Genomic DNA, 12,801 nt, shown 5'->3' on the forward strand with positions numbered 1-12,801 from the left:
GATTTTTGACTGCTTATTGTTAACAGAAAACGGTGAGTGCTCTTATTTTCCCTCTTGGACTGAAATCTTTTATGCAGAAAAAGTAGATGGGCTTTTGTTAAAGTAAATAGGTGGGGAATGAGATTTCTCCTCACCAACCACAAACTGTGTCTTTGTTCAATATACTTTTTGGTCCAGAGTTATGAAACAGCTAGAATCTTATCTTAAGCAGAAGGAACAATGAGGAAAGAGGACAGAGCTCATGCCACTGTGACAACGTAACAAAGAACAAGGTGAGTTTTAGTCCGCGTAAAATTTCTGTGGTAGGAAAATTTGTTGTTTTACCATATTTATCTGGTGTCCACTATGTCAGTACATCCTCTGATGCCACCTGGTCTCATTAAAAAAACAAAACAAAAAAAATTAAAACAAAAGCTACTCGACTGCATACTTATCAACAGTAATAAGCGGTAGCCGGGACTTGTTTTTTCTTGATGTATAAGCCAATGAATGACAGACTGTATACCAATGTTTTGACCTTCCTAACAAACAGTGCTATTTACATTAATTTGTAGTAAATTTTTAGGGACAAAGAACATTTAAATTCAAATTCAAAAATACTTTATTAATCCCAAAGGGAAATATTAATGTTACTGTAGCTCATAAACATTTTGTCGGAAAACTAACTTTAGATTAATTATTTAGCGTTTGAATGGTGTGACGGTGTAATGTGTAACGTTTTAACAGCTAGTTCACAGCAGTTTACACTAAAATGGTCACAAATAAAAGTTGGACTAAGTATGTGTAAGGAAGTGACTTTCAGCTGCTTCCATTCACAGCAGCTATGTTTAACACAACTGAGCTTGTTTAACCACATTCTCTTTAATTTCTATGTAGACTGAAAGCCAATAGCTACCACAAATAAGTCTTCCTCTTATGAACTCACATTTGAACGAAACACTCAAATTGCTGTTTTGTCTTGGATGCCTGTTATATGCATTGATATTATGTGACATCATCAGTCATCTGCAACTCTAAGAGACGTGCTTAGCCGTCCTTTTTTTCCGGTTCATTCTTTGAAACTTTTCTTTCTCCCCAAATTTGAGACATACATTTCTAGAACTAAACAAACTATAATCCTAAGCACAAACGAAAAGGAAAAGATGTAAAAATGTTGATTTATACCCTTTATGAGTTAGCAACACAGAAGATGAATAACATTTTAAAGACTCTGGTTTGACCTCTAAATCATTCGACGGCAATTTAAAAATTGCAAAAATAGTTTTGTAAAGAATAATAAGGTTATATTTCTTTTTCCCCCAAAATGAATGATGTAACCTCTGAATCGCTTTCTGTCTTTGTTTTCCTTTGCCACATCTTTTAGCACCTCGCATTTGCATCTGTGAAAATCGTATACAATGGCTTTAGAGTGTTATAGCTGACTTTGTGTTTGTTTCTTCTAATGACATTTTCACTTAATTTGCACCTTGTCATGAAAAATGTGCACAGGAAGCATGATTAAGTCGGAGTGCTCACTTGCCTAATGAATAGCTATCTAATGCATGACATGAAAACTGAGAAAAGGCATTGACAGGTTTATGGAAAGAGTGAAACCAAAGAGTCTGTGAGAGATTAAATCCTGAAACATAGCAGCTGCATTGCTTTATTCCAAAAATGTTTCATTTTCTAAGCACAGCTTTGCTGCAGTTTTGAGTAAAAGTACCAGACATATTAATTGACTTACAGGCAAACTGTAGACTTGCTCTCCTGCTCAGTATAGCTCCTACAGTGTTGTAGGCCATACACTGATACATCCCTACATCCTGGTAGCGGTCCAGATTGCCTATAATGAGGTTGCCCCCAGACAGACGCCGCCGATGATCCAGGCCCAGATTTATGAGAGTCCCGTTTAGTGACCATCTGTGAGGGCAAACACATCATCAGTCGGCGGCAAAATGCGTGGTCCATCTCTTTCTCGCAACCAAGGTGGTGTTACAAGGCGTAAATGGGAAGCACAACTCAGAATGGTGGAAGAAGACATTCACTATGTGGCAGACATACAGGCCCTGCCAAAGGAATTCATACTTTATGGGCTGCTCTGAATTTTGTCATTTTACACACACAAACCTGAATGTATTTCATTGAGATTTCTTGTGAAAGTCCAACACAAACTTTCACATGTGAAGTAGAAGGACAATTTGTACAAATCAAAATTTTAAAAGTGTAGCATGCATTTATATTTAGCACGGCTTCAGTCAATAACTTCAAAAACTACCCAGGAGGAGCACTGCATGGTTGTGTCCCTCCATGCCAACAAGGTCTATATCTATATCTTACTGTTTTATGGTGTTGCATATATTAGAGAGGTATCACCTCTCTAATATATGGAGATGGAGATGGCTGTGTGTCTTTAACCACACAGCCATCTCCAGTTTGGAGATGGGCTCCAAAACTGACCACTGCCCCATTCTATCGCTAACTACACTACAACAGCAGAGACTCTTTGAGATTCTAAGGACCCCCAAAGACTAGCCAGGACAGGAACCAGTAGTTCCTGGCAGGTGGACCAAGTCTTCCAGCCCCAGGGCCACTCACCCCAACATAACAAACCCCAAGTAAGCACTGCCCAAGTTCACTACCCCACTCCTAAACTCGAACCCCAGAGATACCACAGCCAAATAACATTGCAGGAACCGTGACTATTTGAGAGACACCCTGGGGCAAAGCTGGACACCCTACAATGAACCAGAGCAAGAATCCTGTCCCACACCAGCTAACAACAGTCAGGAACTTCAACAAGCCAGGTAAGACAGCACAGGGAGCAATGGACTATGACCACTCGACTACACAAACTCTCATGCCAGACTCATTGTCACCACAGAGCAGCACACACATAATCTTGTATTATTGTTCTCCATGTCTGGCAACTGAGCTTAGGTGGACAGAGAGTCTTGGTAAGTTGGCAGATAGGCCAAGATGATAGATTTTGTACTATCATCAGACCCTGTTCTCAACAAAATTCTCAACAATTTTATAGCTGACCTGTCTGGTGTGCTCTTTGGTCCTCCTTATTTAGTTATTTAGTTTTCTCCACTAATGTCTCTATCAAACCTCTGTGGCCTATATAGAGCAGCCATATTTACACTGAGAATAAATGAGATACAGATGATCTCTGACAGGGTGACTTCTGCAGGTAATTTGTCCTATTGGATTTTTATTTAGGGGTGATCACAGTAAAGTGAGATGTTTTTTTTTTTATTTGTAAAACTAAACGCAAATTATACTCATGTTTGGTTCAACATTTCTAATCCCAATTAAAGACATGGTGGGCTCTATTACATTTAGAGTTGTATTCAAATCTAAATGTTCAGTGCGTGTAGGTACATTTTCATGGCACCATAGGCTTGAGTGAATCTTTAAATGAACATCAAACTATATTGGTATCATGTTTGCCATTAATCACTTCCTGCCAACGCATTAACACATCTTCTTAAGTCAGGGATTGCATCTAAAACCTTGTCTTTAACCACACAACTCCTTCCTTACTGTGCGACCCTACCGCATCCTACCACCCCATGACACACACGCATTTCCTGTTTCTTCCTTCACACCTTTTTTTAATTGATTTTCACACTTAGCATTGGCAAAGGAATGAAGCTAAAAGTCACCAAATAACCTCGGATAAGTTGCATACTAGTTGGCATTTTCATAGCATCACTGCATAACATTAGCATTCTAGCTTGCACCAGTCCTTCACATCTGCTCGCTTCTCTCATATTTGCTGTTTTAACATACACAGAATTTCAATTCAGTCTCAATTCAAACAAAGTTGCTCTTCTGCTGATGTTTCTCGTGTAATATATATTTTTAAAATCATCAAGTAAGAAGGTTAGATCATAAGACAGCTTAATAACATGTTGCTTAAGTTGAAAAGAGTAAGCAGGCTTTGCCTATAATTAAATATTAAATCACCAATCAGGGAACAAGTTCAAAGTGGCAGAACGTCTCAAACATTTTCTGCTGTACCTCTTCATCTCTGTCAAGCTTTAGCCTGCTAAGATCCCCATGATCCCCAAAGGACTGGGATTGAGCACAGTGAATAATACCAAGCAATTGGCCGTGGTTCTTGTTTGATGGGCCACAAGTGTTTGCAAACTCATTATCGGCCTCAAAGCGCTTTGTCCCACTGGAAAACTGATCTGCATGCCGGATTACATGTCCATTTCAGAGCTACACTGACGATAAAATTGCCCTCTGCCCTTTTTTAATAACCCAGAGATGGATTTGTACCCTACCAGGTCAGTCACTTAACTTGGAAAGCAAATTGCAAGTTTTAAAAAGTCAACTTATTGATTAAATTCCAACACCCCCTTTGTTCTTATTCCAAATAACCATAATCTAATGAAAATTATTGTTCAGTAAATAGTAAATAACAAATCCTGAAGATATTTGTTATCTTCAGGATAACAAATATCCTGATAACAAATATCTTCAGGATTTGTTATTTACTATTTACTGAACAATCATTTTTATTAGATTATGGTTATTTGGCTGACAAAACAGCGAACAAGTGCTGTAAAAAAAAAATCTAATTGTTATGACAGGTTAGTTATAGGTTCAATACTACATCTGAGGGTGCATCAGGGGCGTAAAATTGGTGGGTCCATCTTAACCCCTCATGCTGTGTTTTGTCCTCCCAGCTGAGGTGTAATAAACACATGGAGTCCCAGTTCAGTAAATGGACACACTTTTCCTTTTTCGTTGGTCTTATGTAATAATCTAATTTTATTAGAATTGAATATTGGGTTTTAATTAGCCGTGTTAAAACAAATGAAAAACATATTTTAAGCTGTGTCCAATACATTCATATATGATGAGTTTGATGTTTGAAATTAATTACTGGAGTAAATTATCTTTTCAATGGTATTTTAATTTATTGATATGCATCTATACGTATTGATCTTGTGAAGTGCCTTGACATGACATTTGGTGTGAACTGGTTTTACATAAACGGGCAAAACCAAATTTGCAAATCACTAATAGATAAATACTCTGCGGTTTTGGAAATGTTTTGACTAAAACAAAATCTTGCTATTGTTTTCTATATTCTAACCTTTTTATTCAGCTACAACACCACTTGCTGCACTGTCCCCTGCTTCCCACAGAAATCATTAAATTTTAATTTTCCAGTATCTCACACACAAAGCCATTCCCTGCTATTTAAGGGTAGTCAAAGATCACGGTTTTGGAGGTTATCATCACTTTAGCTGTAATCACCTCCTCGTAATATTAACATAAAGTGACACCAGCCCGCCTCTGACTTATCATTTCCAACATTAGCACTTGGTGTGAGGTAACAGTGAGCTGATGCAACAAAAAAAGAAACAAAAAACACCTTTTTAACTTCTTCTCTCTCAGGCATTCTTCTGTCACATGTCGGCATGGGAATGTGATATGTAAATATTTGCACAGTAGGTTTGAGCTATTAAATAAAAGAGACACCTGAAAGAACTCAAGCATCAGGTTACATAATTTTTCATATTTTAATAGAGAAATTCTTCTATTCCATTCTCAGCCACAATGCCATTATGCATCTCCTTTTGACTGTGGTAAAAAAAAAAAGAGCATACATGGGTTCAAAGACAGGGCACCTTTTATGGATGTTCAATCATTTTTCTCTCACCATAGAGAACATCCGTTTCTTACCATCATCTATATTCATATATTCTGCTTTCCTGAAGTGGAAATAAAAGAAATAAAAGCTATAAAGGCAGGCTTTCCAAAAATATTTTAAATCTAACTATCAAATTAATTTCTGAAGGTATATATACATGCTGCCACATTATAGAAACCTTACACTGCTGAAATAACCGACTTCAAACCGTCCTCTTGTAAAAGCAACACACTAAACACCCAAGCGTTTCCTTATACTATGAGCAATACTAGTAGCATAAGTGTGGGTGTCTGGTCCGACTACTTGAATTCAGCTTTTTGACCCTCAGCCATGATTTTCACCTCTTTTTGACCTTCTCTGAAGAGCCTCTGAAGCTCTGCGCTACCAGGATTGACTGGCAACCAGGAAAAAAAAAATCAAACAACTCTGCTATAAATTTGTTTTCTGAATACACGCCGACCTTCCAGGTACAGAAAAAAAGTCGAGTCTTCCGAATGATCCCGCGGCGCGGGCCCGAGCGTACAAAACGCGGGTCAAGTGAATGTTACAGTCCCCCTTCCTACTTAGATTATAAGAAGCTCAGACACATTTTCAGAATGCTGTAGAAAGATTATTCTTTTTAAAGAGGCGAGCCGGTTCTCTCCCTTGAGTTATTATGCCGCTGCTGTGTGCATAGAATGAAAGTCTTATATCTCTGGGAGTAACAGAGTAGGGAAAGAAAGAGGTAAAGAAGAGGAAAAAAAAGGGGGTTGGGGGAGCAATGTGAGCCCATTTACACTTCAAGAGCTGAGCCAGAAAGGTTGTGGGGGCACGCAGACACTTGCACAGCCAGTCTGACGAGACAGCACATTAAACATCTCACCTTTAATCATTACATGGAAATACCTGGTCTTAGGCGAACGGGATGTGAAAAGCCTGAAATAATGAGTGCACACACTGCACGGCACTACCAATGCAGCTCAGGTGGCCGGCAGCTCCCACTGCAGTAAATGCAACGCTAAACACAGAAGACAATTGTAATCAATGGCTCTCGGTGCCAACTGGCGTCTAGCAATCTGCATTGTTCTCGTGGTGTTTTAATAAAGGAGGCGATCATCAGGATGCTGCGTGTATCTCTCTAATCTCTGGTGGTGAGAAAAAGAGGCAGATTGGTGGTGTGTTAGTCAATATGAGTTAGTAGAGCCATAATGACAGCACCGCCTAGAGTGTCTATATGCATTTCAATCTAATTAGGAGAAAATGAATAGAAGGGAGAACACATATCTTTTTCACACACAAAAAAGTAGAGTTGAGTAATTAACAATCTTTTTTTTTTTTTTTACCAAGTAAATGACTGCAGCTGACTCAGTCTGAGTGGGTAGCGACCAGCAAAATGAGAGATTTTTTTATTTTTATTTTTATTATTTGATTTGAATTAGAGCCAGGACTTTAACGCAATAATTTAGATTAATTAACTACAAAGATTTTTACTCATTAAAAATTGTAAAGCTATTAATCAACTAATTTTTTTTACATGCAAAAGTCACAAGCTAGAAACTGTTTATTGTGTTTTTGGTGAAAACCATAGCAATGGGCAAAGATTGCTTCTCTTGGCCCATCAGCGGTTAGTATTTGCTTCTGAAGCGACGGTGGAAAAGTCTATTGCTGTGTGCAAGTTATGCAAAAAGTATTTAACCCATTACAGAGGTTTTTCAAGCCTAAAATAACACCGCAATGCGATACATGTTGCAGCAGCACAGATGTGTAGAACACTAATGTGTCCACATTTTAATAAAGTATTTTTTCAAAGAAGCTACAAGAGTTATTAGGGACACTTGAAAGCTGAATGAGCATGATAGCACTTTGCACCAATCTGATGAATAAACGACTGAAATAACATTAAAAACAATAAATGTCTTTGTCGTTGAACTCATATGTCTTTTTATTTAATAATTTAGCAGCAAAAAGGTTTTGTAATTGAAAATGTTGAATATTTTGTCGGTACATGGTTTTAATTAAAATGCCATTAATTGTGATGAATTAATTACAGACCCAGCCATTAACTCTATTAAAACTTTTTTTATCAAGTCCCACCACTAACTTGAATATAGCATTTTGTGCATGTGCAAAAAATGCTATATTTTGTGCACATGCATGACTTGAAAGACCCCTGAGATATTTGGCAACATTTGTTTGCAAAGCAAGTATGTCCAAAGAAAATGTCCATTTAAGTAATTATTTACATTACAGTACATTTGGTAGCTGAATACGAAATTTATTAACTGTGCAATCACAAAAAAATGTACTTAACATAACTAAACTGGCAATGTTCATGATGATTTAAGAAGGCGCAAGGTATGGGCAAACTTTACAATAGCCCTGGTTTACTTCTGGTCTCCCAGGATAAATGCAATTCAGAAAGACGATTTTCACATAAGGACCCATTTCAGACAAATCAAAGAAAAGTATTATAGTTTGACAGTTTAACAAATTTATAATTTACAGTTTGTTTATAAATCTAATACATAACAGCTAAGGAGCTTGTCATTTGTGAAACCTGAAATCAAACCTGATCAGCAGGACTGTTAATGTTACACCCTAAGCAGTGGAATAAGGATTTTTGTCATCCATGGGCTTCAGTTTAAAATTAAAAATTAACACAACTGCTAGTATTTTGGTGGTCGCTTTAATTTTATACTGTTCAACTTTCTCATCTGTTGGTAACCAATCGGAGAAAATAATAAAATCCATCATTGACAAACACTAGCTGAAGCCATATATTAACCTTCTTCTGATCAACAGTGCAGCCACAAATAGCACAACAAGCAAATCACACATGACTGAGCTTTGACAAGCCACCCGTATGTGCTTGGGTGTTTCAAACACAACCAAAAATAAGACATTACTAATTGCTAACATGTTATTTATAAAATACTCCTCACCAGAAACCAAACAAACTACTTTCCTGCAGCTATTATAGTGGAAGTTGCTAACATAAACAAACCTTCAGAAGCATTGTCAGGAATAACATGGATAAAACAGAAATAATTTATTTCAAAGAAAGATTTATCTAGATTTGGGTGAGATCTTCACAAACCTTCTGGAAGAAAGAGTTACAGACCAATGAAATCATGCTTGACCTTTTGGCCTGACTCCAAAAGACATGTTCACAACAACAAAACTGAATGTTACAAAAAAATACAGACGAAACATAGTGGATGATTTTACTGGACTTCAAAAACACAGAACCTTTAAACATGTAAGTTACTGATTTTATTAATTTTAATGAAGCATTCAACAGAGATTCTGTATTGCAAAAGTGGTCATTATAAAAATGTAGATTGGGCCATTGCTGGTGTTAACCAGTATGGTGTTAGCTTTTATTAGCAATAAAAATAACATTTGTCTATTTCAGATAAAGACATTAAATCAAAAATGTGATTTATCATATGAAAGATGTGATGATTTGATAATCCCATACTGACCCGTGCCTATTTGCAACATAATCAGTGGATCCAGCATTTTCCCACAGGATATAACATCTGTGCTCATTAACATCAATACATTTTTAAAAGAGAAAATAATAACACTTAGTATTAAAAACCACAAATGCCAGCATCATTTTGAAACTCAGATGTAATATTAGTAAGTTCGAATTTCAAATAACCTGTTTTAAATGCAACTTTCAATTGCACACAAAAAGAAAAGAAAAGAAAAAAAGATCGACGTTCTAATGTAACATTTCCACAAATGAAAGAGATAAAACAAATGGCAGAAAATTCATTTGAATTGCTGATTATGAAGTAGAAGTCACTTATTTTTGTGAAAAATGGTAATAATTGCATCCATAAGTGCACAGCTTTGGCACCATTGGTATTACATTGAAAATAAATACATTTTCAGTTAGGTAAATGAGCTCTTACCGGTACTGAGGAGAAGGCATGCCCTTAGCATCACAAGTCAGGGTGGCTTCTTCTTCTATGGAGTCGACGGGGATGAACAGGTCAGCTGGTTCCATCCTCCACCGCGGACCGTGGTATGATGCACTGTCCAGACAGTCTTTCAGAGAAACACAAAACTGCCTGAGCATGAAGAAGAATATCCACAGTGACAGAACCGATGCTCTAATTGTTTTTAAGGCATTCTGAAGCAAAAATAATACTAATAATATGAGTATGAAAAAACCCCAGAAAATGTTAGAAGTGACATCCATGAGTTTCATATGATTCTGATCATGGTGTATATCCAAACAGATAAACTCAATAAAATCAACATCAGAGTGCATTATTAAATCAGCGTCTCCTTTGTATTACTTTAAAAAACATACATTGTGTCGATATGCATTAACAAAATAAAGCTATTACTATAAAGTAGAAGAAAAAGGTTATTTTAAAATTTGATCACCAAACTGTGCTGCAAAATGTATTAAAGACAGACTCAGAGGAGTGATTTCTATCGTTTATTCTTTGTGAAAAGAATGACTGTGACTTTTATTACCAATACATTTCACTGACAGAGGTGGGGAAGCTTGTGCTCAGTGTTTTGCCCAGGAAAAGATTATAGAATAAAAGCATCATATCTCCTCATCGGGTTATAATCTCAGCGGTGCAAGGAAAAAGATTGAGAGTATTCTGTCTGCAGTGTGAATGGAAGTCAATACTGATGAGTACTCCTCTAAACCGGAGCCTCCTATCATCTCTGACATCTCTTCACCCACTATACCACAACTGTGAATGTCCAAAGGACAAAAAAAAAAAAAAAATTATCATTCTTATGAAAAGGTGCTTTACCTGTCAGACGGTCGTTGATTGATAGCAATAGAAGCAGTTTCCATGGCAGCGTCATCTTTGGCAGCCAGGGGTAAATGAGTCTTTCATCCAATAAGCTTTAAAATGGCACTTGCGTTCTCAGAGAGAAAAGAGCGTGACCTGTTGAAACAAGCATTTTCGAAGTTAAAATCCTCTAAATGCCAGCTGTTTTATATAATAAGTCTTTAAAAAAAAGGATCAAGCAAGTTGAACAAACAGACATGCAGGATGTCAACTGTGGTGTGCGGGGCCCTACTTCTGCAGGTCACTTCAAATGACCTCGTGAGGCCACAGATTTATTTAAAGCAAACTTTTATCTATGCAACGGGAAATTATTTTACACTCTTTCCAGGTTTTTACTGTCTAGTTTCTTTAACTGAAGCCTTGACTGAATGTGTTAAACTTCTATTAAATTAAACTGTGTAAAGAGTTTTACTAGGGTTGAGAATTATTTTAGCTAAGAAATCCAGATTGTTTTAAAAATAATACATTTAGCCACAAATTGAATATCTGTTGTATAAAAATTAAAAATGAGAATGCTGTCTTATTGAAGTGATGCCTGAGATTACAGGGTGATGATTGAAGTTATGATTCAGTTGACAGTTGCTCTGATGAAATAAAAAGACATCAGACTTTATATAGCTCTAACTCAAAAATGCACACTCAAGGGATATGGAGTTCAAAATCATTTGCAGTACATTTCTATTTAAATAATACTAAAAAAAGGAAAAAAAACCAATTGTATCATAATCAAAATAAACTGAGTCATATTCATCTTCCAAAGGTGAAGCATAATGTCGCTACACAGGCGCAGATGCTCAGTCTTCCAGCCGCTCAAATGAACAGGGATGGCTGACAAAACAGCGAACAAGTGCTGTAAATTTATTTAAGTACTTCTGGAGAACAGCCTTCGTCATCCTCTTAAGATAAAAAGGTAAAAGCAACAGCATTGTTTTGAGGTGTTTTGCTTATAAGGCAGGCAAACAGGTGAAGCTGAAGGACGTTGATAAGACTTCATGCAAGCCGTGCTACATCAAGCAGTTAAAAGTCAAGTGGCACAAAAACCTGGGAGAAGCATCTTAAAGGTCGACACTCTGATGTCTGAGGAATTTAAAAACATCAGTGAAGCTCCTGCAGCTACAGCAAACATGCCAGATTGAAAAGTTTACATTTTTTGTTTAAATATTAGCAACCTGCAGAGTTATGGCTCCATCACATTAACATATGATTAACATATGAAAGAGTATAGCAGCAGGCACCATTTCATAAAATCAAATTTGTAATTGACGTACATAAAGTAAATGTTATACACACTTCATATATCAATGTTAGAAAAGAAGTTAAGAGGTTTGGGTCTTAAAACATTATTTTTTGAAGACCCAAACTGAAACAAACAAGAGTTGACCAGAAACTAGTCTCACTGACTCCAGCTGTTAACTGTTCACAATGAAAATATGACACAAAATTAACAGAAATTCAAGAACTGAACAGAGGTGCTGCTGAATACATTTCGCATGGACCAGATTCTTGTTCATAATTTCCAACTCACTGTACAAATAAGAAACATTCCCAAGTTATCTTTTTACCTAAATGGCTGAATTACACTACTACTTACATGATTCAGGCAATAACCAAAGTGATATACAGCTGTCTTCCATGCTTTTCTGAGCTTTACTAAATAATTTAAAAGTGTATCTCTATGGTAGTAGCATTTAGTTGGTAATTTTTTTATCAAGGCAACTCAACAAAGACAACATTGTAAAGATGTGTGGATAAACTGACTGTGAATGTCAGCTATTCCTCAAGATTACCCCAACTTCCCATCTGACTGGTTTGCCAACTTCCCATCTGACAAGTTCCCCTGCAAACAAACTCTTTCTGATTTCAGAGAACTCACCCTCATCACCCATTTTTGGCTGTGTACCCCAACATCTGGCTGTGTTTAATGTTCCATTTATCAGCGTTATTCATTTTGTTTAAGTTGCACAAGGCTTGTGGGAAGTTCGTGTGAGATTACATTTTCTTCCATGCTCTGTCAAAAGGTGCAGTTAGCTTAAGTATCGTTCCTCTTCGAATTAGCAACTTCAGCACAATTTTGATGCAAAGCGGAGACTGTGTTCAATGTTACTGTTTGTACTGTTTGTACTGTTTGTACTGTTTGTACGACGTACCTGGGACAAACCGTAAGCTGAGGTTTGGTGTCAAATGCTCCAAACCTCAACGCATTCTCACTTATCAAATCAGTGACAATGCCACTTTGTGCCCTGCATTGTGACCAAGCTGCCCTTAGAGACATTTGAGGCATATGGGAGGCAGAACATGCCAATCTATTAGCGGGGAAACCGACGCCTCGGCTCATCC

General features: G+C 37.0%; 1 protein-coding gene across 2 annotated transcripts in view; it reads right to left on the bottom strand.

Annotated features, from left to right (window-relative positions):
- cntn3a.2 (contactin 3a, tandem duplicate 2) overlaps positions 1 to 12,801 on the bottom strand; it is a 65,124-nt gene that overhangs the window by 45,425 nt on the left and 6,898 nt on the right. For both annotated transcript variants that reach the window (XM_008413432.2, XM_008413431.2), the window contains exons 3-5: positions 10,423 to 10,560; positions 9,556 to 9,691; positions 1,724 to 1,899 (exon numbers count right to left, since the gene is read on the bottom strand). In XM_008413432.2, the coding sequence (XP_008411654.1) occupies positions 1,724 to 1,899; positions 9,556 to 9,691; positions 10,423 to 10,477 (367 nt within the window). In that variant the 5' untranslated portion in view covers positions 10,478 to 10,560. The remainder of the gene's footprint in view (positions 1 to 1,723; positions 1,900 to 9,555; positions 9,692 to 10,422; positions 10,561 to 12,801) is intronic.

This window comes from Poecilia reticulata, linkage group LG7, assembly GCF_000633615.1.
Source record: "Poecilia reticulata strain Guanapo linkage group LG7, Guppy_female_1.0+MT, whole genome shotgun sequence".
NCBI lineage: Eukaryota > Metazoa > Chordata > Actinopteri > Cyprinodontiformes > Poeciliidae > Poecilia > Poecilia reticulata.